This window comes from Cyclospora cayetanensis, unplaced genomic scaffold (assembly GCF_002999335.1).
Source record: "Cyclospora cayetanensis isolate NF1_C8 unplaced genomic scaffold, CcayRef3 CcayRef3_contig_42, whole genome shotgun sequence".
NCBI classification, from domain to species: Eukaryota; Apicomplexa; class Conoidasida; order Eucoccidiorida; family Eimeriidae; genus Cyclospora; species Cyclospora cayetanensis.
Genome location: NW_020312392.1, coordinates 91,049 through 114,212, shown reverse-complemented (window position 1 = coordinate 114,212; position 23,164 = coordinate 91,049). Strand labels below are relative to the sequence as shown.

The window sequence follows — 23,164 nt, the reverse complement described above, 5'->3', positions numbered from 1 at the left end:
ACAAAGTACTCCCATTCTGTTTACTTCCTGTCTCTCCTTGCGTGGAATAATGCTCTTCCTTTTCGCTCAATAAAGCTGCCGCTCCCGCCATTGCTGCGTTCCTTCGAGGTTTGAAGCATCCATTGCGACGTAGTAGCACCAGCTGATAGAATTCAGGGAGTCTCGTGGGGGTCCCCCCCCTTAACTGGGGAGCGTCTATGGCTCTGTAGAGACTCCCTCACGGCCTCATCGGTGCTCTTAGAGCCTGTTTTTGAGGGCCTATGGGTTGGCCAGAGCTGAAAAGGGCAAGGCCACCCTCAGACCTGTATTAGACAGGCCTCTCGGCTGCTCGCACGCCTGTGCGTGAGGGGCTTCGATAAAAGTCTGAAGCTACGGCTTTTCGCTCAGCAGAGGCAAGCTGCCACAGCTAAATAGTAGCATTTTCCCAAAGAAAGAGATCTAGATTTACTTGCCTACGCTGCACTGTAAAACCCTAGGAGACTCGCCGTTGCAGGTAGTTGCTCCAGCAGCACCAGCAGAAGGAGCAAGGCGATTGCTGCATCTACGGCATTAGTAGCTGTCATGGACCCCTCCCGTTACAGAGGCTCTTGCAGTGCAAGTCTTTCCCCCGTGCCAAACTAAGGCTGCTGCAGTCACTTGTGTTGCTGCTGCGGAGGCAGCAGCAACAGTCGCTCGAGACACCACAAAAAAACACTGGCTCATGGACACCTCTCCTTCCCCTCTTGGGCGTCCTGGCTAAGCTTGACTCCTGTCTGGAGAAGACAGTAGGGCAGAGGGACACCAGTACGCTGTCGGGGGACTTAGTAGGCAGAGGGTTTCGAGCAGCAAAAAAGCAAACCTCTACCGCAGCCTGCTGAAAGGAGGAGCAAAGAAGCAGCAGTACTAGATCGGGGGCAAGTTACTGCCCCGGAAACAGCGTTTAACTGGAAAATGCTCCCTTTGAGTGGAGAGCCGAGCCTCTGCAGTCTCGCGCCCCTCTGCCAGAGACGCCGCTTCCCCCAACGACTGTTGGGGCTAGTGCATCCCAGGAAGCAATGGAACGAGACAGACATCGCAACACACTGACATGCTGCCCAACTCCCGCCACCCCCGTAGGCTGCTTGCCCACAAAAACAGCAGCGGATTGCCCACAGCAGCTCCACTTCGTGTGGCCTCATTTAATGCTACAGCGCGAAAGCTTTCTGGACCCTCCCTTCCCGGCAGGGGGACCGACAAGCGTGGAATATTCTGCAACCCCGGTGATGGCCAAGGCCGCAACTGCAGCCGGCAAAGGCCCTAGTTCGCTGCTGCTCGATATCTAGAAGGAATCTACATGCGCCAGCACACGCAGAACCGGCGAACGAACACCGGCAGCAGCAACTCTTTCCGACGAACGTCGGAATTTCTCGTGCCTGGGGTGCTAAGGAGGGGGATGTCTCCTGCTGTTGCCCCAACAGCACAGGCGCTTTGCAGTCTGAACTAAAAACTGGAGTTTGACGTTCCACTAACTACGTGGCGGCCTGCAAGATGAGAGGAGTCTCCAAAAAAGCATACCTAACTCCGCGTCCCTCAGGAGGGCCTCCAGGGGGCCCCCACCGCGGGTAGGAGCCAGGCTCCAGAAGGGGCCCCACTACGCGCACGGTCAGAGAGACCGCCATACCTAGAATTCCCACAGAGTCAGACACCACCAGCCTTCTGTGTCCTTGCTGCGCATGCAGCACCGTGCAGGTTTGGCACTCTTACAAAATGCATGCGGCCCTCAACCCCCTCTGGCGACTGCTTTGCACGAGGCAAGTCCCTGCAGTGTAAACCCACGTTCCCACTGCGAGGCCAGGCCCTCCAGGGAGGCTGCCGACACTTTAGCGACCTCCCCAGCTCCCGTTCCTGGAAACGCCCTTCCCGTCGCCTCCGAAAGAAGCCGTGGAGAAGGCTCAGCTGACTAGCGCAAGGCGACGTCCACAACCGTCAAGGGGCCCATGAGGAATAGGCAGGGCCCCTAGGATTGGGCCTTGCCCGCGCCGCCTCGTCGTGAAGCGAGGCCTCCTGAAGATTGGGCGTCCCCCCCTGCAGATGCGGATTCAGGGGAAAGAGGACGCGCGAGACGAGAGATAGCGGGAAATCTCCGATCGTGCTGGTCTGCCTGCTTGGTTGCTGCTTTTCTCGTCGGAGCACGGCGAGCAGCGGCTCCTGAATGTGCTCTACGCAGTTGACTTGTTCTGGTGTTTTCTGAGCAGTTGCAGTAGTCAGGGCAGCAGCAGCGGCCGTGGCCATCAGCTGCATCGCTTGCTTTGCCGCTGAAGACGGCGCTTTCGCCTTGTTATCTGCACATAGACGCGGAAGCGCAAAAGCATCAGCGGCCATTCGGCTCGCACGAGACAAGGAGCGTTGCATGCCTACGTACGAGTCATAGAGAGAGAGAGACACGGTTGGCGGGTTAAGGGCAGCGTGGTGGAGAGCGTGTGTGTGTGTGTGTGAGAGAGAGAGAGAGAGAGACAGAAGCCCTTGAAAGTTCTAGAAAGCAAGGCCTCAAGCAGAGAAGCGCAAGGAGGGGAGAAATTGGCAGGGGTCAGGTGCTCAGCGGAAGCCAGGGTCCTAAGGGCGAAGATCAGTCAACAAAATGCTGCGGGGAAGTATACAGCTGCCTCGCACAGGCAAGAGCGAAAGGATACTGAGCGAGCGAAGGGAAGGGAAAACTACTGAGCGAGTGAAGGGAAGGGAAAACTACTGAGCGAGCGAAGGGAAGGGAAAACACGAGAAAGCGCTGGAGGGCCAATGGGGGTGGCATGCATGCGACGGACCTGTGAACTGGCGAGGGTCGTTGGGGGGGGGGGAGTACAGCATGTTGATGAAAACAGAGCTGAAGAAGACAAGGGCCAAGACCACTAGCAGCAAAACCGGGAGTGCAAGTGCCCAGTATCTGAGTGAAGAGATCGACACATTGAAACGGATGGCAGGATGGAGGGATGGCAAGAGGAAGATATTCGCAGACGCGAAAGCACAAAGTGCGCATTTCACGAGGAGGCAGAAGAACGCTGAGGGGAGATGCATGACACGCTGCTGCATGGCAGGGTGGGGAGAGGGAGAGAAAAGGCCACTTCTTGGCGGGGTGACGGAATTAGATGGCGCTGTAAGCAGTCATAATCTGCCGCGGCCAGCATGGAAGCACAGCAGAGAGCCTCTGATCCGTAGTTTTAAAATGTGCCCCTACTCATCGATCGCATACGGAGAGAAGCCCGCTTCTCACGCGCTGCCGTACTCCCAGTCCATTAAGTAAATACAGACATATGCATACAACGCATAGATGTACATATATATGTATAGAGGTATGTATGTATGTATGTGGTTGTTCGTGCGTGCATGACTGCATATGTATTTTTAGTGTATATCTGCAGAAGGAAGCGTATGTGACGTAACATATGTCTGGGAATGCGGGGGAAAAGGCCAGAAAAGGAAAGGGTAGGAGCGAAGAGCCGGTCCTGCATTTCCCCCTTTTTTTCAGAAGAAGTTTCGAACATCCACCAGTCTAAGGTTAGTCGCCGGTGTTTGCCTCAGCCTGCCCTTGCCCGTGTGAGTTGCCTTCCCTGGTGCGCCCTAATGCAACTAAAACTCGCAAAGCAGATTTCCCTTTGCAGACAGCCTTCTCAGAGAAGGCCTCTCCCTCTGATGCACGGTCCCCACGTGCGTCACGATTGCTCGCAGTGCCTAGGAACGCACCGGTCCGGGAAGTAGCTGATTCCAACACTGTTGAGCTGCTCGGGGGTGGCAAGGGCCCAGCAGCAGTACGCGAAGAAGGCCGCGAAAGACGCCAACCAGCCAACGAATCCGTTGACTTCAGCAGAGGTGGAGTCTCCCATTGTCTGGTGCGAGGCAGCGATAATGGTGAGACGAAGAAGAAAAAGACACGCGGACTGCGCCTCAGAAGGCCCAAGCAAGACTCCTCTGGTGTAAGCAAGCGGTGGTGAGCGTTCAGGGGATGCAGGGAGTGCAACGCGATCTTGCGCTTAGGTGGCCTCGAATGTTTCCTGTCCAGATGGCTCGTCAGCAGCACGCAGAGGAGAGAAGAGATACAGCGACACACACATACACACAAGCGCATGCGCGCTTCCCGCGGCTGCTTGCAGGGATCTAGGCGAACACACCGGTGTGGGGGCGACAGCAACAGAGTAATGCCAGCCAGAAGACTTCGGGGTTTTTCTCAGAGCTACATGCCGGAAGCCAAGTCAAACATGCACATGTACATACATCAACCCCCCAGTGCACCTCCGGCTGCGTGCGAAGGCTCCTCTCTCGCGGGGAACGTCCACACGTCCCTATACAGCTTGCTTGAGGAGCTTGGCTACGCGGCGAATCTATCAGGGTGTCTGTCCAGAGCAGGGAGCCTCTCTGCGAAGTCCCCATGCGCTTGTCTACGCTGGAGAGCTCTGCGCGCGCGGCAGTGGCTAGGCCGCCAGCGAGACTGCTTCAAGCCGCGCGCATGCCTCTAATAGAACGCAGACGGGCAGCATTTCGGCACTCTAAGACCAGCTGGAGAAGCGTGATGAGCGCGCGGAAACGGTCATGCGCTGTGCTGCTGCTGCTGCAAACGCGAGGGTTCCGCGCGTCTGAAGCGCGAGGCAGAAAGATGCCGACGGCAGGAATCGCTAAACCGGGAATAAGTAGACTGCACAACGAATGAAATAAGGCGCAAAACGATGAGGGAAGGGCGTAGAATCGCGTGCTAGCCGTGAGGGGGGGTCTGCAGCTGCAGACCGCCATCGCCTCGTGATGAGTCGCCGAGAGCTTCCGCCTGCTTCTGTTGCAGGAAGTACCGGGGAAGCACGTGTCTTGTGTTTGCGACTCATATGCGCGTTCTTCCGGATTTAGATGTGTCAAAAAACTCCATTTCAAAGGAAGAAGGAGATGTCGGCCCCTGCAGCGGCAGGAGCTGACGGCACCTCAGCAGTCGAGGGAGACAGCGTCTCGCAAGCTGCTGCAGGAACCCAGTCCTTTCCTCCTCCCCCTCCCCAGATCAAGGAAATGGCAGAATCCCAGGAACGAGGTGCGTCCAGCTTCTCCTGCCGTCTGACCTGCGGCTTGCGCATGCTCTGGGACTGAAGGCATCTGTCGAATGCGCTGCCTCTCGAGCTGGCGTTCTGCAGGAGGGCAACAGCAGCAGCAGCGGCAACAGCAAAAGAACGGGTTGCTGTCTGCCAACTTTCAAAAGCTAATAGCGCGAGAGCGTGCACTGCAGCCACACAGACACATACACATACATACACACAAACACGTTCGGCGCAAGAGGGAGCGTCAAGTTCGACGCAAAAGCAGTGATGGTGGCTGCTGTGCATGAAGGCATGTGACTTCCTGCTCTTGCAGCACATGCGGTCGAGGTGTCTGAACACCGCAACGCCTTCCAGGGATATTCAGAAAATACCCGTGTGCACAAAACTCTATAGAGGCTCGATTTCAGGCTAGACTGCTATAAATATTTGCTACTGCTACAGCACTGCCGGAATTTCTCTGGCCGCGTGTGATGGGCCGTGTGCAGAGGATGCGGAGAAGTTGGCGGCTGCCATGCACATGAAGACTAAGGGCAACGAGCTGTGGTCAAAAGTGCGACCCACCTGCTCCTGTGGACCACAACTTATGCCTCTGTTTCCTGTAGAGCGCACTCTGCTTCTTTACACGTGCCTGTCATGCAGCAGCAGCAGCTGCTGCAAGGCTTTAGTCTTGTGTGTATTTTGTCTGTTTGTATGGACCAGTTCATTTACATGTGCATGTATGTGTGCTTTGGGTGTGAAGGGCGATGATGCGGGCGCTGTGAAGGAATGGCAGGACGCTTTAAAGGCTTGCTTCTCTCTTGCATGCCGCGGTGAGTCTCTTTGCTGCATCGTGTGCTGCGTTCCTCTACTGCGTCTGTGCACTCGTGAAGGTTTATCGTTTCCTCAGCGTCCACACCTCCCAACCCTGCTCTTCCACTTGGCGGGAAGCGTGAGGCCTGCCCGCTCCGACCTTGCCTTTTTAGCAACGTCTTGCTTTTGACGAATGCACGACATGCATGCTCTGTTCTCAAATTGCCTGTCGCTTCCTGTGGTGTAGTGACGGTATGTGCGGGTGTATGTATGCATGTAGGTATGTATGTGTGTGTGTGTGTTTGCATGCATCTTGAAGGGCCTTTCGTGAGCGGGGAGGTGCTATCTCTTGAGCTGTCTGTACAGCTGAACCTGGCGGCTGCGGCCCTCAAGGCCGGCGAGGGCCATGCAGCCATCCGCCACTGCAGCAGAGCGCTACAGCTCAAGCCTAAACATCCAAAAGCCCTCTACCGCTTAGCCAAGGCGCACCTCCTCCTTAATGTACTTTTTTGCTGCTGCTTCTGCCGCTATTTCCGGTGTTGTTTTGGGAAGGGTGCAATAGCAGCACTTGCGTCTCTTGCTTGGTTGGACAAGGCTTCCTGCGGAGGCCCTGAAGACATTCGGACAGCTGTTGTTGTTTTTTTTACTTTCAGGAGTTCGATGAGGCGTCAGCAGCAGCGGCAGCACTGCTCGAGGTGGAGAGCGGGGATGTAGGCGCAGTATCGCTCCAGCAGCAAATTCGACGGGAGGCCGACTTGCACAAGCGGCAAGAGAAGAGGCTGCTTCAGAAGATGATGGGCCGGTCAGTTCATAGCGATAAGGGAAGGGACACCAACAGTAACAGCAGCAACACCAACAGCAACAGTAACAGCAGCAACAGCAACAGTAACAGCAGCAACAGCAACAGTTACAGCAGCAACAGCAACAGTAACAGCAGTAACAGCAACAGTAACAGCAGTAACAGCAACAGTAACAGCAGCAACAGTAATGGCAGCAACAGTAATAGCAGCAACAGTAATAGCAGCGGCAATAATTTTATATGGGAAGTCAAATGGAATGACAGTGATAGGGATGATGCTCTCTGGCGTAGGCCGCACTCATTGGAATACCTTTCTGAAGAGTGCAACTTCCCCTTAACTCGCTCTCTCCCCCTAACTCTCCTCTTTTCACTACAGGAGCTACAGCAGCTGCAGCAGCAAGGGCAGATGCTGCCGAACCTAAGGAAGGAATTATTGTGTCTGCACGTGCTGGGGGCATCAGCGCAGCACGAGGTGAGCTGTCGATACACCGCAATCCTGGAGCGATGGCCAGAGGTCAAAACACTAATTCTGCTCTTCATCGGCTTCCAAACGAAAGGTCCGAATCCAACCAAATTTGAAGGTTAGTGGATTTCTCCTGCTGCTGCTGCTGGCGGGCCGGCATGCGTACGTTCCCTGTTGCTCCCCTGTCCGATCTGCTGCTTCTGCTGGTCCCTGACTAAGCGTTGCTGCTTATGCTTTTACTGCTGCTCCTTTTGTACTACTTCTGTTGCTGCTTCTCCTTTTGCTACTACTTCTGCTGCTGCAGAGGATTTGGTGGAGGGAGAGCTGTCTTCTCCGCATTACGTGAAGCTAGAAGGCAGAGAGCAGGTGGCCGTCTTCTTCAAGGGCACCTACGCCCAGCTAGCACAGGTGCTCGACGTTGCTGCTTGGGGGAGTCTCCCTGCTGCTGTTGCTGCCAGAGCAGCGTGTGCATGCTGCTCTTCCATCTTTGCCGAGTCGTTTTGCTGCTGGGCAAAAAAATGCCTCGGCCTCGGAAGATTACTTTTTTCTCCCGCATTTCCCCGTTTGCGTCTCTTTCAGAGGGTGCCTGGCATTCTTTCGAACTCCGAATGCACATTCTACCCCCATCTGGCGCTCTACAGTACTCTGGGTTCCATACAGAGTGTGCCAGGGGGCCCCCCTACGGCCCCTCAAGAGGGCCCCCCAAGATCCCCCAGACCCCTCTCCGGCGAAACGCTGGAAGACTTGCGGCTCCTTATTCAAAACAACATTGTGGGTCTGTTGCATTGCATGCTGTTCGTCCTCTGGGCCTTTCTGCCTCTAGACGTGTACGGCAAGCTCGCTTATGACATTCCCTCGCGTCTTGTTGTTGTTACTGCTGCCGTCTACTAATACTTACCTTCACGCTCTTCCGCCCCAGTACCCCTGCAGTTTCTCGCTGCTTTTACTACTCCGCGCGCGAGGAGCACCCTTTTCTTGTTCTTTGCGCGTGGCATCGCGTGAAGTCTGTGCCTGCTGCAACGTTTGAACTCCCTGTTTGACTGCTGTGGCATCTGCTCTCTTTGTGTCTGCCTACTCTCTCCGCGCTTCACGCTGCGTTCAGCTGACAGTTGTTTCTGAAAGCGCCATGTGTACGGTCGATGACCTTAGTGCCTACGCTTCAGCAGCAGCCCCAGCAGCAGCATCCAGCAGTAGAGGGGAAGCAGCAGTCAGGCAGCTAGGCGGCCGGCTGCTGCTCTCTCAAAGACGCAGCAGGTTCCCGCTGCTGTTGCACGTCCCCTCAGCAGCAGAAGCTGCTAGAGCAGCACGCTTTGCTGCACGAAATGCGGCTGCTGCCGCAGATTCTGCAGCAGCAGCAGCAGAAAGGGCCAAGGGCAAAGCGTCCCCAGAAGCTGTGGCAGCAGCAGAAGCAGCTGCCCAAAAGGCAGCCGCAGAGAGTGCTGCCGCTGCTGTTGCCGCTGAGGTTGCTGAGGCAGCTGCAGATGCAGCAGCAAAGTCAGGCATTCAAGAGCACACAGCGTGCGCCAAACATGCCAGTAAGCAAATCTTTTTTAGAAGACGAATTTTGCGCCCTTTCACATCCCACTTGCTAAACCTTTGCATGCGCATCACAGCGTATATCGCTAAGGCTGCGTCCGTTATGCTGGTGATGTGCTGCTGCAGGCGTTTTTGCGTTTATGGGTCGTGCATAACCTCGCAGTTGTTGCGCCAGAACCGCGGTGCGGGGAGAAGCGTAGTATTCCGTGCGTGAACTCATAGGTTTGCTGCTTTTTCTGTTTCTGCTGCGGCGGCTGCTACAATTGATGCTGCATCGCCGCTTGTGAGCGCACCTTGTCATGAAAGGAGGGCGTACAAGCTAGCAGAAGTGAGGCGTGAAGAAAGGGCAGCCTTAAAGGGAGAAGCCAAATGGCAGTGAGGCTTGCAGAGGGGGGTGGCTGCATGTTAGAGGAAAACGGACAGTATGCCGGAGGTAGACATACAGAGGGACAGGGTATGGGGGAGGGCCATGCCAAACAGAGAATGAAAAGTAGAGTCAGAAGCAGGGGGCGACTGAGGAAACGTCGAGGCAGAAGTAGGAACATTTTAGCAGGATACAGGGAAGAAGAGAGTAAGATGCAGGCGCACCCGTGCTTGAAGGGTCACTACCTCTAGTAAGTTGCATTAGGGACAAAACGTAGCGAAACTACCTAGGGGGTGCATCTTGTATTTGTCGCATCCCACTTCCTGATACTAATCACTACCCGCTAAGATCTATAGAACACATGAAGGTTGAACAAGAGATGGCCCTTGCCTTTTTAGATGATACATTCGAGTACTGTCAGCTTCCCTGTTCAGGCATTTCAGACGGCCTTTAAATCATTTTTAGGGCGGGATTGCAAGTACACGGCCCCTTGGGGAGCTTTCTTTTTCAAAGGTTCAATGCAGGCCACGAAAAGGTGTTACCACTCCACTGCTGTGTTAGTGGTAAACCCCTATCTATCTATAATTGCCCACATTTGGAAGCGGGGGGAAAACAAGAGGGAGATTTTACCGTAGGCAAAATACCCATATATTCATCTGCCTGTGAGGACTTGCGATTCGTATATGGGCACCATGTACTTTATGTTGATGAAAGCGTCTGGTCCCCCCGTCTCCTCCAGCATCTTGAGAGTCTCCTCAATTAGCACTGCCACATCTTCCCTGCGCCATCAAAAGCCGCATCACCATCAGGCAATGCCTCCTGCAGGTGCATTTGGCATTGCAGGTCTTAGGAAGCATCTCACTGACGGCGTGGCATGGAGCGCAATGCAGCACAGACACGAAACGCATGCCGAGACAGAAGCTCGCTAAGTTCAGGTAGACGTGGCTTCTAGGGAACAGCGGATGTGACCTTCGTCTCTGGGCGTAGTCAATTCCGCTTCCCAGGTTTTTCCTTTTGGAGATAAAGAGGTTGAAACAGGGCAGTAGCTGGCGGTAGTATGGCACCAAGGCCTCTCCTGCCTGGGGTCCTGCGGAGAACGTCAAGAGCACTCTTGAACGGTCCGCGGATCGCATGTATTTTTTCGTGGCATAAGGGAGCAGTGGCGGTGTCTGATGGCTTTGGGATTTCGCGTGCGGTCTGCTATGGATGGGCACCTATGGACTTTCTTCTACGAGTCTTCTAAAGAGTTGCTATGGGATTCCGAGGAATACGGGCAGCAGCGACCTCGCAGGGAGCAGGCCCTCACCTGTGATGAGAAGCTTTTGGATGACTTTGAGGGTTGTCGCCATTACCTGCGGTGACTCGCAAGTCCGGCGTCTTTTGGAACACACTCAAAGGGATGCAGAGGGGCGAGGGTAGGAGAGTCAAAAGACGCGACAGATGTTTCAAAGGGAAGGAAACGGACGGCCTTAGGAGGCAGAAGAAGATGCGGAAAGGCACAAAGCAGCTAGAACCACAACAGCAGGGGACGCTGTAGAAAACAAGGCGGAGCAAGAAGCAACGAAGCTGCTAGACAAGCACGAGGCGGGAGATACTGAAACTGGAGAAGCAGGAGGGCAGAACGTAGGTAGCGGCAGTGCAGAAACCTAGATGAAGCTCGCCTCCTGGTCTCGGGTATTTAAAGCTTTCTTAAGGGGAATGATCAGTTGGGGAATGACAGCCACGGCCTTCTTCCCGTTCGCCTCAAGTAAATCGTGAGTCTGTAGTACAGTATTTCAACTTGCACACCATCAGCATCGCCGAGACTCCCAGCCGCTTCCTACACAGGGTGGTCAATACTGTACGCGGGACCCTCTAGGAAAGTCGGTGTCTCGCTGGCTCGTGGAATAGAGAATTTGCTGATTGATCGTGAAGCAAGCTCGCAGGTAACCACGCAAGTCAGGAAACCGACAGTTGTACTGCTGCCTGTCTGCACGGTTGGCTGGCCGAGACCAAATACGGCTAGACCAGAGCCATTGTTACGAGCTTGCTAGGCGTTTTCTACAAGGACTAGCATATTATCACCGAGCGAGAGAACACGATAGTGATTTGAGGAGCTTGATGGCCAGCTGAGACTTTCTAAGCCTCCCAGCTAATTGCTCATGTGAAAAGGGCGTTACAGGTCTCTGCGTGTTAATTTTAGGTAGGCTCCATATACACAGCTTTCTATTTGTTTGGTTTGTTGTGTGGTTCATGCGTAGCTAGCTAGAGCATGACAATACCCCCTGGATGGCGAGAATCCTATAGGGGTCGTCCTTTTCCCTAATTCCATCGCAGAATATGGGAAGGAGCCAATGCAAATCCACGGAGGAAGGAGATACTGCCCAAGCAACCTTGTTAGCTGCAATCGAAGCTACAACAGACACTTCGCGAGATGTACACACACAAAACCGCTTTTCAAGTCGAAGAGAATTAGACGGCGCTAGACCTATATGCAAGCCAACCCAGCGTCACGAAAAGAGGTAGCGAAAGACAGGCCACGAAGGCAAAGGGCGAAAGAACGATAACAATAGTGTGACCGATAGGGAAGGCGCGGAGGAAGAGAGAGAGGGATGAAAGGCGAACCCGATCCTGAATGGCTGAGGGAAACGGGGATGTCTCCTCTATCGTAATACATCCGGAAGAGGCTTGGCTCGATTGGGCGGCGCTTGAAAGCTCCTGAGACGTAAAGGCTCCAGGCGAGAGGAACATATACAAATGTATGAAGAGGAAGAGCAGGAGATAGAGATGAAGAGACAGGAGGACGAGAAAGAATGTGAACAACTCAAAAGACAATACCGCAGACGCGATAGACACCGGGGATTTGAGCAAGAGAGCAGCGATGATGCCCTGCTTAGAGGCACTGGTGCTAGCAAGATGCCGGAAAGAGCAACGACTGTAAAGAAATGGAGAACAGGCATAATACAGAGGCCACGGGGCCTAGCTGCTATAAGCGCGCATCCCGCTAGGCTGGCGCACAGTAAGTTAGTGCGCGTGGCCCAGAGGGAGACCCATGAGCCAGATGAACAGGGAAAAATACAAGCAGTAGAGCGTACAAGTAACACGCTGTAGCAGAGACTTTATCCGCGGAAGAGACTGTTAACGGGAAAGGAAGAGCCACTGGGAGAAATATATAGGAGGCACGAATGGACTACATGGCAGCGGTGGCTTGCCGCGAAAACAGAGGGAGAATGTGGCGGTTAGGCAGTCAAATATATGGGCATGCATGCCAGTTGAGGCATCGCAGAAGCTAAGCCTGGCAGAGCTACCTGCTTTGGGAGGCAACGGCTGGCTCCTTGCCCATCGTGTCCGGCCAGCCAAATCCTTATAAGTCCCTTCTCCCTCTGCAGTAGCAGCAAAGAAGCCCCAGCAGGAATCAGGACGCTTAATGAGCGGAGCGTCCAACACTGACGTTGCAGGGAGTACAGGAAGGAAAGACAGACAGTTCCTCTGCAAAGCGGCCGAACATTAAGTGCTACGGCCCCATTAAGCAGTGTCCGCAGCGGCAGCATGACTAAGACCCGCAGCAGCACGAGAGGCAGCAGAATCAGAGGCATCCGGAGAGCTAGTGGGAGCAAAGCTATTTGGCTCTGGATGAATTCTTCCTTTAAAGTGGCAAAGGACCTTGAAGCTTGCTACGGGCCGCAGTCTCCCGCTGATTAAAACGTGTGATGGGAGTGATAGAGCCTCCAGCAGACGGCCAGGAATCTTTTTGAGGCCTCGAGTATACAGGAAAGTCTCCAAAAGGAGAGTCCTTGTTTTTTGGGAGTAGCCCCAAGGCCCTCTCGGTTGCTTTGTAAGATTTATTCGTTAACCGACGCATAGCGTCGCTGTACTGCAGCTCACTGCAGTAGCTGAGGGCCCCAGGCGCCATTCCCTTATATCCCCCGATGTACAGACACTGGTACTGCACCTAAAGCACCGCAACCTACTGTAGCGTGCTTGTGCCGGAGTTGGTCTGCTGCTCCGCCGCTACCGCTGTTGGGTATGTTGCTCTTGGCGTAGGGGGGACACGTTAGGTCTCTCTCTTCGAGCATGCCTGATTGGAATCAACTTTTTGTCTTTATTATTACGCATAATAGTGGTTTCCCCCCTTTAGCGACTGCCGCAGCGCTGCCACACCCCCTGTTGCCGCCGCAGCGGCTGTCGCAGCCAGCCCCGCAGGGAGGGGTGCGTCAGCCCCCCTGGAGCAGCCGCAGCAGCAGCCAGGAGGTCTTGGGTGAGGTTCGTGGAGCCTTCCGCCGCACTTTGGAGGCAACAGCCGTTGGTTTTGTTGCTGCAGAGACACTCTATTTGTGGTTGCTAACAGCAGCAGCGGCGGCGGGAAAAGATGGGTCGCGTCATTCGCTGTAAGCCTTTCAGCCCCCCCACACCTCTCTGCCCACAAGGGTTCCCGTACAGCTAAATGCGGAGGATACAGCGGCGCCAAACCTCCAGTGCTTCTTTGATTCGGCTTTGCTCACTCTTGGAAGCCTTCTAGACCACCGAGGGGGCGAGCCCTCGGCGGGAGCGCCTGCGGCAGCGGCTGCAGCGCGGGGACACATTGCGTTCACTGCCGCCGTTGCCGTTCACGCTCCTTCTGCTCGCATCTGTTTTTCCGTGACGCCTTGTGCTTTTTCCCGTCTGCCGTTCCGCATTCCTTGAGCGTGGCCGTGCTGTTGCTCTGTGTTGCCGCTTGCCGCAGCGCAGCGCAAGGGCGCAGGGTCCGTGTTCAAGGCTCATACACACAAGAGGAAGGGGGCTGCAAAGCTTCGAGCTCTCGACTATGCCGAACGCCACGGCTACATCAAAGGTGCGGCGGCGCGACCTACTGCTGAACGGCTGCCTTGCAACTGCTTCATGCCGCATGCCTCATGGAGGGAGGGCACGGCTCCTGTTCCCCACTCCCGTTGTCACGAGCACTGGCCTTTCCCTCCTGCTTTCTGCCTTGTGTGCGCGCAGGGCTTGTCACCTCCATCGAGCATGACCCCGGCAGAGGCGCTCCCCTCGCAGTCGTGGCGTTCCGCGATCCGTACAAGTATCGCCTGAACAAGGAACGCATGCTCGCAGTAGAGGGCCTTCACACTGGCCAGTTCGTGCACTGCGGAAAGAAGGGTAGGCGTCGGCTCGGCATGCCTGGCGTGTCTTTGCGTGCCTCCTCTTGCTCCGTTTTCCCCCCTCCCGCCCCGCTGATTTCCCCTTGCTCTCCCCGAGGCGGCCTGCGGTGTATAGGCGCTCGCCGTTCCGCTTGCACGTCTTTTCCAGGCCTCTTCCTGGCGCGAGCTTCCCTTGCCTGCATCGATGCAGATGGTTCCATGCGCGTGCAAAACGTTCGCAGAGACCCTATGTGTGCCTCCATGCACACGTGCATGTATGTGGAAGATACGTGCGTTGATGTGCTTTTTCTGCCCGTGAGTTCGCTGAGCGCATTCGCGTCGGTATGTGGGCTTATATAGTGTCTATATGTGTATTTTTCGCGCGCCATTGCGTTGCAGCCGAGTTGACCATCGGCAATGTGCTCCCCTTGGGGCGGGTGCCTGAGGGTACGGTTGTGTGTTCTGTGGAGGAGAAGGCTGGAGATAGGGGGTCTATCGCGCGCACATCTGGCACATTCGCAACTGTTGTGGGTAAGTTGGCCCCTGTCAGCAGGGTGGCTGGGAAGGGCTTTGCGTTTGGCGAGATCGCCGGAGAAGGGAGGGAGGGGAGGCTGTGCTGTGTCGTGTCGTGTATAGACACACGCACTCCTCGAGTTGCCCTTCTCGCCTAGACAGGAAGGAGGGCTAGATGGGGGAGACTTTTTTGGCAGTCTTACCTGCACGGTGCGCGTCCCTCTGTCTCTCGATGTACTTCAGGGCATAACGAGGATGCTGGAAAGACTCGTGTGCGTCTGCCTTCCGGAGCGAGAAAGACGCTTCCCTCGAGAGCGCGTTGCATTGTTGGCCTTGTTGCTGGTGGTGGTCGCATTGACAAGCCCCTGCTGAAGGCGGGCACTGCGTATCACAAGTACAAGGTAGGGGGAGATCCCTTTGGTAGCAGCAGGCACTGTTGCTGCTTGTGGCGGGGGTGCTCGTGTGTCTGGTCGAGGGGAGCGGCAGGAGCAGGAGCGCGGAGGGGCCCTCAAGCCTTCTGTGCCGGGTTGGATGTACCATGCAACTTGTTGCGCTTGCGCGCGCAGGCGAAGAGAAACTGCTGGCCTAGAGTGCGTGGTGTTGCTATGAACCCCGTCGAGCATCCCCACGGAGGAGGGAATCACCAGCACATTGGTCATCCCTCCACTGTCTCGCGGAACGCCCCTCCAGGTGGGCAGGAGAGAGCAGCAGGCAGCGTTGCTTCTTCTAGGGGGTTTGGGTGGGGTCGGCTTGTGTGCAGTGCAGTGGGCTTTCACGGCGGACCTTTTGATGTGCGAACTTGCCCCGCGTCTTTTCTTATTTTTCTGCCTGCTTGCTCTGCCGCTTGACGGGGATAGCGCCGCCCCGCGCTCTTCTTGCGCTCTTCCTTCTTGGTGCACAGCTAGCTCACGGATGAGGCTGGCGCTGCTGTCGGCGTGTTGCGCTGCGCAGGCCAGAAGGTGGGTCTTATCGCTGCTCGCCGGACGGGTCTGCTGCGTGGTGGTCGCAAGGCGAAGCTGGCAGGCAAGGACAGTTGAGGATGCGGTGGAGTTGGCGGCTTTCCTGTGCTCTGTATTCCCTGCGCTCTCCTCCCTGCACCTCCCGTGCATGCAAACGCACACACCCATGCTCTGACCACCCCGCCCACCCCCTTGTGGCTGAGCGGGCAAAAGCCTACTTGGGGCTTTCGCTGCGAGTCCTCAAACCAGGGGCCAGAAAGGGGTCTGCAGAGGAGTCTGTCGTTGCCTCGTGCTGCCTCTCGGGGAGATGGGAGAACTTGAAGTACTTTGAGGGCCTCCTCTCCCGTCAGCGGTGGGACGGAGGCAGTCCGTGCAACTTGCCCGCCAAAAAAGTAGTCTCTTCAGCATTGCATTAGCCGCTACCCACTGCTGCTCTAGCCAATAAGTAGGGTGCTGCTCGCAGCGCTGTGGGTTAGGCCAGCGAGGGTCGCAGTAGAAGAGCGAGCTACGTAGGGAGTGCGCTTGAGGGGCAACGCTACACGCGCTATTTCGGAAGAAAGGCTTCACCAGATATCCTGCACTTCCACTGTAGGCAAACTCTCCCGAGGGTGCTCGACACGAGCTGTACACAGACCCCCGGGATTCGAGGTGCATGCGACTGAGAGGGACTCGCAACACTGTTCAGCCTAAGGGCGGCCGTCATCGAGGGGTAGACGACCCTTGCTACGCCGCTTCGCGTGAAAAGTGCAAGAGGCATTCTGCGCACTGTGAAGCGCAAGAGGCACTCTGCGCACTGTGAAGCGCAAGAGGCACTCTGCGCACTGTGAAGCGCAAGAGGCACTCTGCGCACTGTGAAGCGCAAGAGGCACTCTGCGCACTGTGAAGCGCAAGAGGCATTCTGCGCACTGTGAAGCGCAAGAGGCATTCTGCGCACTGTGAAGCGCAAGAGGCACTCTGCGCACTGTGAAGCGCAAGAGGCATTCTGCGCACTGTGAAGCGCAAGAGGCACTCTGCGCACTGTGAAGCGCAAGAGTGAAGCCTGGGGGGTCTTCGCCTCCCGTAGTAGCGGTCTTTCCTCACAACTGACCGGTATTATGTGCGGGGGGGCTTGCAGCAACGCAGCCCGTTTCGCGTGTAGCACGACGTGTGCGGATTACTCAGCATGTAGTGCGCTGTGGGCGGATCTTTTGCAGCAGGAGGGGCTGTGGGGGCGGTAGAACTAAGCAGCACCCCATCCCTCTGTTCAGGTGCTGTGCTGCCCTCTCCCTACGCCGGAGGAAAGCGATGCAACGGTAACGCAGGCGTGGCAAGAGCAGCGCCGCCAGCAAAGGTAGCAGCCTGGCCCGTTCCTGCTCGCAGGGGGCTGAAGCCTTTACATTGAGTACAGAAACTTGAACGCGAAACCGCAGTTGAATAATATGCGTGCATGTAGCTAATAAGAACACTTTCAACAGCAGCACGGAGAAAACCCTCAAGGTCAGTAACTAGCCTTTTCAGGGCGGTCCCCTTGTGGCTGCTTTTTCAATTCCCTTGGTGCTGCCTTTACGGTGATAGCAGCTGGCTCGGCCTTAGCAACGCCATCCCCCTGGTAAGTCGCAAAAGAGGCCCCTGCCTAGGGGCCCCAGGCGCATTCCCTAGGATACAACAAACCCGTTGATCCCACCCCATAGGTTCATGCCCACCTCCGCAGCTGCTTTCGCCGCTGCTGCTCCAACGGCCAGGGAAAACAGAAGCGGCTCGGAGAATGGGGGGCGTGAATCTAGGAAAAAGGACCTCCACTCATAGGTGGTCAATGCCGCCGGGGGAGGCAAGGCCAAAGGGGTGGTATTACATGGGTTCAGGCAGGAGTACTTCGACGTACCGAAGGGCCATTATAAGACATCAACGCGATTATGATGCGCCTCGGCGCAGGGAGCTTGAAGGAGGGCCACGCACGATGCACGCCCCTCTCTCTGCCCGTCGTACTCTGCGTCACCCCGTGATGTTAGCCCTACTGAACACTCCTGCATCTTCTTCGTCTTTTCCCTTCCAGTAGACTGTACATGATCGATTCCAGGGGGCACCACGCTGCCCCCTCCCTATACATTTACGCGCCCGTGCATGCGTGCATGCATGCATCCATCTACGTACGAAGGCGAGCGCACTACAGGCCCTTTGCATACACCGCAGTTAGAGCAGGGCACGTGTGCGCGCTGCAGTACGTGTAGTAGACGGAAGCATGGCCCTCACGCAGGCTTCCAGCTCGTGGCGAGGCCCTTCGGCCCCCGACGGAAGGCAAGGCAGGCCTTGTAAGCGCGAAATGCAGGAATTTTACAAGATGGTAGATCCAGGCTTTGAGGAACCAACAGCAGAGCCTTCGCCGCCGCCCGACAAGTTGTTCCTTGCCACCCCTGCCGCTGCTGTTGCTGCCGCTGCTCCTGCTCCACGGCCGTCTGCACCCCTGATGAAGTGCGAAAGCCGGGCAGCAAGCTCCTCCAAGGGCAACCCCAGAGAAGCAGCAATGTCAGCTGCAACTGCCGTAGCTTCCCAATCAGCGGTGCCTGTTGGACGCGCTGCAGACGGCGCCGCTAAACTGCTCCCCACAGGCCGCGACTCGGCGCTTCCCGAACTCCCTTCGGCCTCTGCACCGCTGCGGCGAGACCTCTCACTTCCCTTCTGCTGCTGCTGCTGAGGAAGCAGCAAGCCGAATTCGCTCTCGCCTTGAGAGCAGCCTTCGAAGAGCGCCCCTCCCTCGGCGGGGGGCCTCCTGCTGATGGAGTCCAACAACAAGCCGCTGCCTGCTGCCGCGGCGGCAGCAGGGAACTGCAGCAGCGCGTCCGCAATGCCGTCCCCGAAGCTGCTGCTGCTGCTGCTGCTGCTGCTGCCCGCACGCAGACTGGCGACAGCGTCGTCAGCTGCGATCCACTGCCCACTGCCCGGAGCTCCGCCGACACCTGAAAGCCGTCTCTCCGATTTCCTCGCTTTAGGGCTCAGCTTTCCAGCGGCCCCAGCATTCGCCGCTGCATCCGTCGCAGCTGCTGGCATCCCGAGTATGCGATCGCGCTGCCTCTTCTTGCTGGTGCGTCCAGCCTGTTGCGCCTGCAGCGCACCGGTTGGCGCGGTAAAAACTCCCAGGCCCCGCAGAGCAGACGTGGCTTCGGGGTCGTCCCTCAGCTGCTGATTGAACTCCGCCTTGCAGAAGCCACCACTGCCGGCTGCCTGTTGCTCGCGCTGTTGCTCCGACTGCTGCTGAACCGCGGGTATCGCGGCATGACTCCTAAAGTCGTGGACACTTGCGTCGAGCCGCCCCTGCTTGTAGAAGATCGTCCTCTCCTGCACAGTCATGAACGCCTCCTTGGGCCCATAGAGCGGCAAAGGTCTACCCTGGTCAAGCAGCAACTTCCTCTCGCGCAGCACAGCCTCCGTCATCAGCGGCAGCTGAAAGGGGAGGCCTGCATACCGATTCCGCAGCCGCACCGCCTCATTGTACGCCGGCATAATGCCGTGAAGCGAGTGAAAGGAGCAGTACTTCGTTTCGTGCCGCGTGAGAGACACACGAAGCGCGTACTCCCTCGGTGCGGGGCCGCTACTAGCTATCCCTTGAGTTCCCGCTGCAGCGCTGCCGTCGAGGGCGTTCCCCGGACCCTTTACTGCCTTGTGAGACTTCAGCTCCAGTTTTATGCCGGTGGGGAGGGGCTGAATGAGCTGAATCATCGTGCTGCAGCACAACAGCGCGCGCGCCACCCACAAAAGCCACGGCGTGCGTCGGCGGGGGGCGACAGCAGCAGCAGCAGCAACCTAGCGACGAAAAGGGCAGCAAGTGCGAAAAGCCGACACAGCTACAGTTCCGACGCCTCAAAAGAAGCGCGCCTAAACGCACGCCTCCTCAGGAATGATCCAAAGGCAAGGAGTCCGAAAGAGACGCACCTGTGCGGGAAAGGGTCGTGCAAGTGCTGCGCATTGCTCCCTCGGCTGTAGACAGACGTCGAGGGGCTTACGGAGAGCTGCTGTGGCTCCGAGTTCCCAGTTGTGTCTGCAGGCAGCATCAAAAACAAGAACACAGACACACAGACAGACAGACAGACAGACATACAAACATACACACACAGAAATACATACACACAGATATACATACACACAGATATACATACACACAGACAGACATATACACAGACAGACATCCTTCCGAAGAAGCACGAGGAAAAAGAACGCTTTACGGAAGCTGGAGTGTAGCAGACGGCAGCCGCCGCAAGCAGGCATCACAGCTGCGCGTAGGGAGCAACAGGAGGAAAAGAGGAGCAGGAGACAGGCAGACAGACAGGCAGTAGGAGCGGCAGCGCGGAGCAGTGAGGCAGCGAGCTCGCAGTAAGCCCCCTTGCTTACCCCTGGAGCGGTGAGGAGGCCCCTCTGTGGCAGCCGCGGAGGCGCTGTGGCTGCTGCTGCTGCTGCGCTGCAGCAACACGGCTTTGCGCGAATCTGCTCGTCGCAAAGCCGACTGCGCCAGCCGCAGCTGCTGCTGCTCCCGACTTCCTCCCTGGCGCCGCTTTCCCTCCGCCGCCTTCGCAGAAAAGCCCTTCAGCTGCTTGAAGGAGTTCGCCCCTTCCGCCGCCGCTCCTTCAGCCTTGAGGAGAGCCGCAGACAATGCCTGCTGCGCTGCAACCGCCCCCGCCGTCGCAGTCGGCGTGCGGGGAGGCGGCAGCACGCCCGTTTGAGAGAGCAAGAAATGCTGCAAGGCAGCTGCAGTGCTGCCGTTGTTAGTCCCCAAGTCGGCTGCCAGGCCTAGCAGCTGCGAGTCAAGCCCCAAAGACTGCTGCTGCGCGCGCCGAACCTGCTGCTGCACCTGCATCTGCTGCTGCTGCGCCTGGCGAGTGGCGGAGTCTGGCAAGGCGCCTGCCTCGGGGAGAACTCCTCCTCCCTCCGCTTGATGGTGGTGCTGCTGACTGTGGTGCTGCTGACTGTGCTGCTGCTGACTGGGCTGCTGCGTCTCGCCCACGCCGGAGGCGTGCAGGGAAAGGCCGAGGGGGAGGCTCCCCCCCCCCTGAGGCAGCAGCAACGCAAGACTGCTCTGCTGCTGCTTGGGGACGGCAGGCGCTGGCTGCTGCTGCTGAAGGCAGCTGATGGACTGCAGCAGCAACCGCTGCTCGTTGTGCTGCCGCATTGTGACGTCCAGAAGAACACAGAGACGCTCGTGAAGATCTGACAAGGTATCCAAGACGCTGCTAGGCGTCTCGCCTCCGGAGGAAACGCAGCACCCTGCTCCCGCGCCTCCTCCTCCTGCTGCTCCTGCCGCTGCTCCTCCCGCTGATGACGACGCACTGCCTGCAGCCGCCGAAAGGCTTGCAGGATGCGGCGTTCCTGTTGCAGCAGCAGCCAGCGCTGCGAGACCGCCATCATCTAGCAAGGAAAACAAGCCTCTGGTGTTGCTCGAGGTGGACATGGGGGCAGCAGTCACACCGCTGCTGCTGCTGCGGCAGCCGAGCGGCGAGGCTACAGCTGCTGCTACTGCGGAAGAGAGATCTGCAGACGCAGCGGAGGCGTTTGCCCCTTCTGCTGCTGCTTGTTGCTGCTGCTGCAGGAGCAGCGGCCGCAGAAGCAGCTGTTGGGGTTGCTTTGACTGGACAGGAAGCAGCTGGAGCTGCTTTCCGAGTCGCTCGAGTTGCAGCTGCTGCTGCTGCAGCTCGCGATGCTGCAGCTCAATGGAGAGCAGGGGGGAGACGGGTATCTGCTGCTGCAGCTGCTGCAGCTGCTGCTGTTGCTGCTGCTGCTGCCTGGTCAAGGGGGAGCCTGCCGCTGCGGCAGCCGCCGTTAGTTTGGAAGGAGCTCCCAAAGGGGAATTGTCGGGAGTGTTGCTGGCAGTAGAAATACCCGGCTCCGCTGCCGCTACTGCAGCCACTGCGGCTGGGGCAGTCTCTCCGCTGCCTGATGGAGGCAGCTGGTCTGCTGCTGAGTCTTCTCCTGAGCAGCAGGGAGTTCGTGGAAGAGCAGCAGCGACGAGCGTTGGCTTTGCTGCTAAGGCTGCGGCTGGTGTCATGCCGGCGCGAGAGGCTTTTTCGCTGACTCTCGCCTCTCCTGCTGCTGCTGCGCCTACGCCTGAGCCCTTCGCTGCAGCAGGAGTTGCTGCAGCCACTGCCACAGCGTTCTCCATGGAATACCCCCAGAATGCTGTTGTACAATGGGGCGGCTGCGGCTGCTGCTGCTGCTGCTGCTGCTCGCTGCTGCAGTTTGCACCCCGCAGCGGAGGCTGTTTCTGTGTTAGGGATCTCCAGTTGCTGCGGCTTTAGCGGCTATTGCTGCTTTCGAGTTACATCCGTTTCCCAGCCATGGCACTCAGTCCATCGGTTGCTGCTGCCCTGGATGTCGTTCCCGCTGCTGCTCACTTGTTTAAGCATGCGCGAAAAGACGGCAGACTCTGTGGACGCTGCTGCTGCTTCTCCTTCTTCCACGGGGCGAGGCTCCTCGCGCGGCTCAGGCAGCTGGCCTGAGCCTGGTACGGTAAGGAGGGGAAAAGGGAGGAGCTGGTGCAGCCGGAGCTGCTTCTTGTGATACAAGTGTTGCTGTTGCTGCAACTAATGAGGACGAATGCTGCACTACAGGTACACAACACTACGCTCTGGCGCCGGTGGGAAGGGGGCCGATGGGGCGGCCTTCGCGGCAGCTTGCGCTGTTGCTGTTGCGAAGTGATTGCCGGTATTCCGATTGCTACGGCAGTTAATGCAATTCTAGCAGTAGAAACATGCAGGAAAAGGCAAAGAAAAGAGGCGAGAGTGCAGCAGCTGCGGCATCAACTGCAGCATCGGTCTCGCGTCCCTAGCAGCGAGCTGCCTCAGCCGATAAGGGAAGGCCCTGTGCCCTCTTAACAGAATTCAGGGTTAAAGCGGCTTGAAAACAAGGGGGCAATACAAAACAGAGTAGAGAAAGCAGCAAAACCACCAAGAACTTCGCCAGGAGACATACTGCTGCTGGGTGCTGCTGCGCTACCTCTCCAAAGCAGCAGCAGGGGCGGCGGTGGCAGCAACTGCAATTACGTCCTCGGCACAGCTGTTAGAAGGTCCTTAAATTGGAGTAATTCGAGGGAAAGAACCGCAACAACCTTTTCTCGTTGCTGTTGCAGCCACAGCCGCTGTGGCACAACGACGAGCACAACTGCGCAGAGGGTGTTGCTGCTGCTGAAGCAGGTATCGGGCCTTAGCAGCAGCAGCAGCTGCAGGAAGAGAAGAAAGAAAGAGGAAGGAAGTAAATAAAGGAAGGGAGATGAAGGTGAGGCTGTTGGTGGTGCTGTCGTTGCTGCTGTTGCTGCCACTGCATCGGCAGCGCGGTGGGCTACAACAACAGCGTGCAGCGACCGGCGCCTTCCCCACTGCAGCAAGCCTGGGGCATTTGCCCTTTATAGCTGCATTACTGGAAGCTAATGGCACTTCATGCGCCTCAGAAATGCGAAAAGGGCCTTCTTGACACTCTGCATAGCCAGCTGTAATGGCAAACGCACAGCCCAAAGCAACTCCTGCTGTTGTTGCTGCTGCTGCGTCGGCCTCGAGCCTCAGTCTGTCGCTGCCGACGGCCCCGCCTCTCTCTGGTGGATATATTGCAATTTGCTATTCTTCTTTGCTTACCTGTGCAAGCCTTAGAGCTTTAAAAGCCACGCAGCTCG

The 23,164-nt window shown here is 57.1% G+C and overlaps 5 protein-coding genes across 5 annotated transcripts; 2 read left to right on the top strand and 3 right to left on the bottom strand.

The window, feature by feature from the left end:
* Window positions 1-1,944: 1,944 nt before the first annotated feature.
* Window positions 1,945-3,833, bottom strand: LOC34623630. The gene is made up of 3 exons (XM_022736747.2): window positions 3,694-3,833; window positions 2,778-2,896; window positions 1,945-2,300 (listed from the first exon to the last, which is right to left on the bottom strand). Exons 1-3 carry the CDS (start codon window positions 3,831-3,833, stop codon window positions 1,945-1,947), a joined length of 615 nt encoding a protein of 204 aa, XP_022586349.2.
* A 1,009-nt stretch (window positions 3,834-4,842) lies between these two features.
* LOC34623632 lies at window positions 4,843-9,426 on the top strand. The gene is made up of 8 exons (XM_026334443.1): window positions 4,843-5,017; window positions 5,507-5,571; window positions 5,761-5,830; window positions 6,130-6,311; window positions 6,464-7,081; window positions 7,652-7,843; window positions 8,175-8,607; window positions 9,371-9,426. Exons 1-8 carry the CDS (start codon window positions 4,843-4,845, stop codon window positions 9,424-9,426), a joined length of 1,791 nt encoding a protein of 596 aa, XP_026190228.1.
* Window positions 9,427-9,624: 198 nt separating this feature from the next.
* On the bottom strand, window positions 9,625-13,027 carry LOC34623633 (parkin coregulated gene protein homolog). Its single transcript, XM_022736750.2, has 7 exons — window positions 12,913-13,027; window positions 11,577-11,669; window positions 11,234-11,352; window positions 10,634-10,732; window positions 10,279-10,324; window positions 9,942-10,059; window positions 9,625-9,751 (listed from the first exon to the last, which is right to left on the bottom strand). The coding sequence occupies exons 1-7, from the start codon at window positions 13,025-13,027 to the stop codon at window positions 9,625-9,627; spliced, it is 717 nt and encodes a 238-aa protein (XP_022586352.2).
* A 293-nt stretch (window positions 13,028-13,320) lies between these two features.
* LOC34623634 (60S ribosomal protein L8) lies at window positions 13,321-15,615 on the top strand. The gene is made up of 7 exons (XM_026334442.1): window positions 13,321-13,339; window positions 13,675-13,782; window positions 13,932-14,084; window positions 14,465-14,596; window positions 14,822-14,979; window positions 15,145-15,268; window positions 15,530-15,615. Exons 1-7 carry the CDS (start codon window positions 13,321-13,323, stop codon window positions 15,613-15,615), a joined length of 780 nt encoding a protein of 259 aa, XP_026190227.1.
* A 2,232-nt stretch (window positions 15,616-17,847) lies between these two features.
* LOC34618026 lies at window positions 17,848-21,661 on the bottom strand. The gene is made up of 5 exons (XM_026334441.1): window positions 20,618-21,661; window positions 19,987-20,431; window positions 19,444-19,549; window positions 18,736-19,234; window positions 17,848-18,690 (listed from the first exon to the last, which is right to left on the bottom strand). The coding sequence occupies exons 1-5, from the start codon at window positions 21,659-21,661 to the stop codon at window positions 17,848-17,850; spliced, it is 2,937 nt and encodes a 978-aa protein (XP_026190226.1).
* Window positions 21,662-23,164: the final 1,503 nt, after the last annotated feature.

Excerpts from the sequence above, each read along its gene's own strand:
- LOC34623630 (XM_022736747.2), bottom strand. The coding sequence starts at position 3,833 with ATGGGAGACTCCACCTCTGCTGAAGTCAACGGATTCGTTGGCTGGTTG. Across the intron at positions 2,897-3,693 it reads ATCAGCTACTTCCCGGACCG|ATACTGGGCACTTGCACTCC; the intron begins GTGCGTTCCTAG and ends CTCTTCACTCAG. Across the intron at positions 2,301-2,777 it reads CGACCCTCGCCAGTTCACAG|ATAACAAGGCGAAAGCGCCG; the intron begins GTCCGTCGCATG and ends GTCTATGTGCAG.
- LOC34623632 (XM_026334443.1), top strand. The coding sequence starts at position 4,843 with ATGTGTCAAAAAACTCCATTTCAAAGGAAGAAGGAGATGTCGGCCCCT. Across the intron at positions 5,572-5,760 it reads GCAACGAGCTGTGGTCAAAA|GGCGATGATGCGGGCGCTGT; the intron begins GTGCGACCCACC and ends TTGGGTGTGAAG. Across the intron at positions 6,312-6,463 it reads AGGCGCACCTCCTCCTTAAT|GAGTTCGATGAGGCGTCAGC; the intron begins GTACTTTTTTGC and ends TTTTACTTTCAG.
- LOC34623634 (XM_026334442.1), top strand. Across the intron at positions 13,783-13,931 it reads ACGCCACGGCTACATCAAAG|GGCTTGTCACCTCCATCGAG; the intron begins GTGCGGCGGCGC and ends GTGTGCGCGCAG. Across the intron at positions 14,085-14,464 it reads CGTGCACTGCGGAAAGAAGG|CCGAGTTGACCATCGGCAAT; the intron begins GTAGGCGTCGGC and ends ATTGCGTTGCAG.
- LOC34623633 (XM_022736750.2), bottom strand. The coding sequence starts at position 13,027 with ATGCTCGAAGAGAGAGACCTAACGTGTCCCCCCTACGCCAAGAGCAAC. Across the intron at positions 11,670-12,912 it reads GCACGCTACAGTAGGTTGCG|GAGCTTTCAAGCGCCGCCCA; the intron begins GTGCTTTAGGTG and ends TTTACGTCTCAG. Across the intron at positions 11,353-11,576 it reads CCTCAGCCATTCAGGATCGG|CTAACAAGGTTGCTTGGGCA; the intron begins GTTCGCCTTTCA and ends CTTCGATTGCAG.
- LOC34618026 (XM_026334441.1), bottom strand. The coding sequence starts at position 21,661 with ATGGAGAACGCTGTGGCAGTGGCTGCAGCAACTCCTGCTGCAGCGAAG. Across the intron at positions 19,550-19,986 it reads TTTGCGACGAGCAGATTCGC|ACACAACTGGGAACTCGGAG; the intron begins GCAAAGCCGTGT and ends TGCTGCCTGCAG. Across the intron at positions 19,235-19,443 it reads CACGACCCTTTCCCGCACAG|CACGATGATTCAGCTCATTC; the intron begins GTGCGTCTCTTT and ends GTTGTGCTGCAG.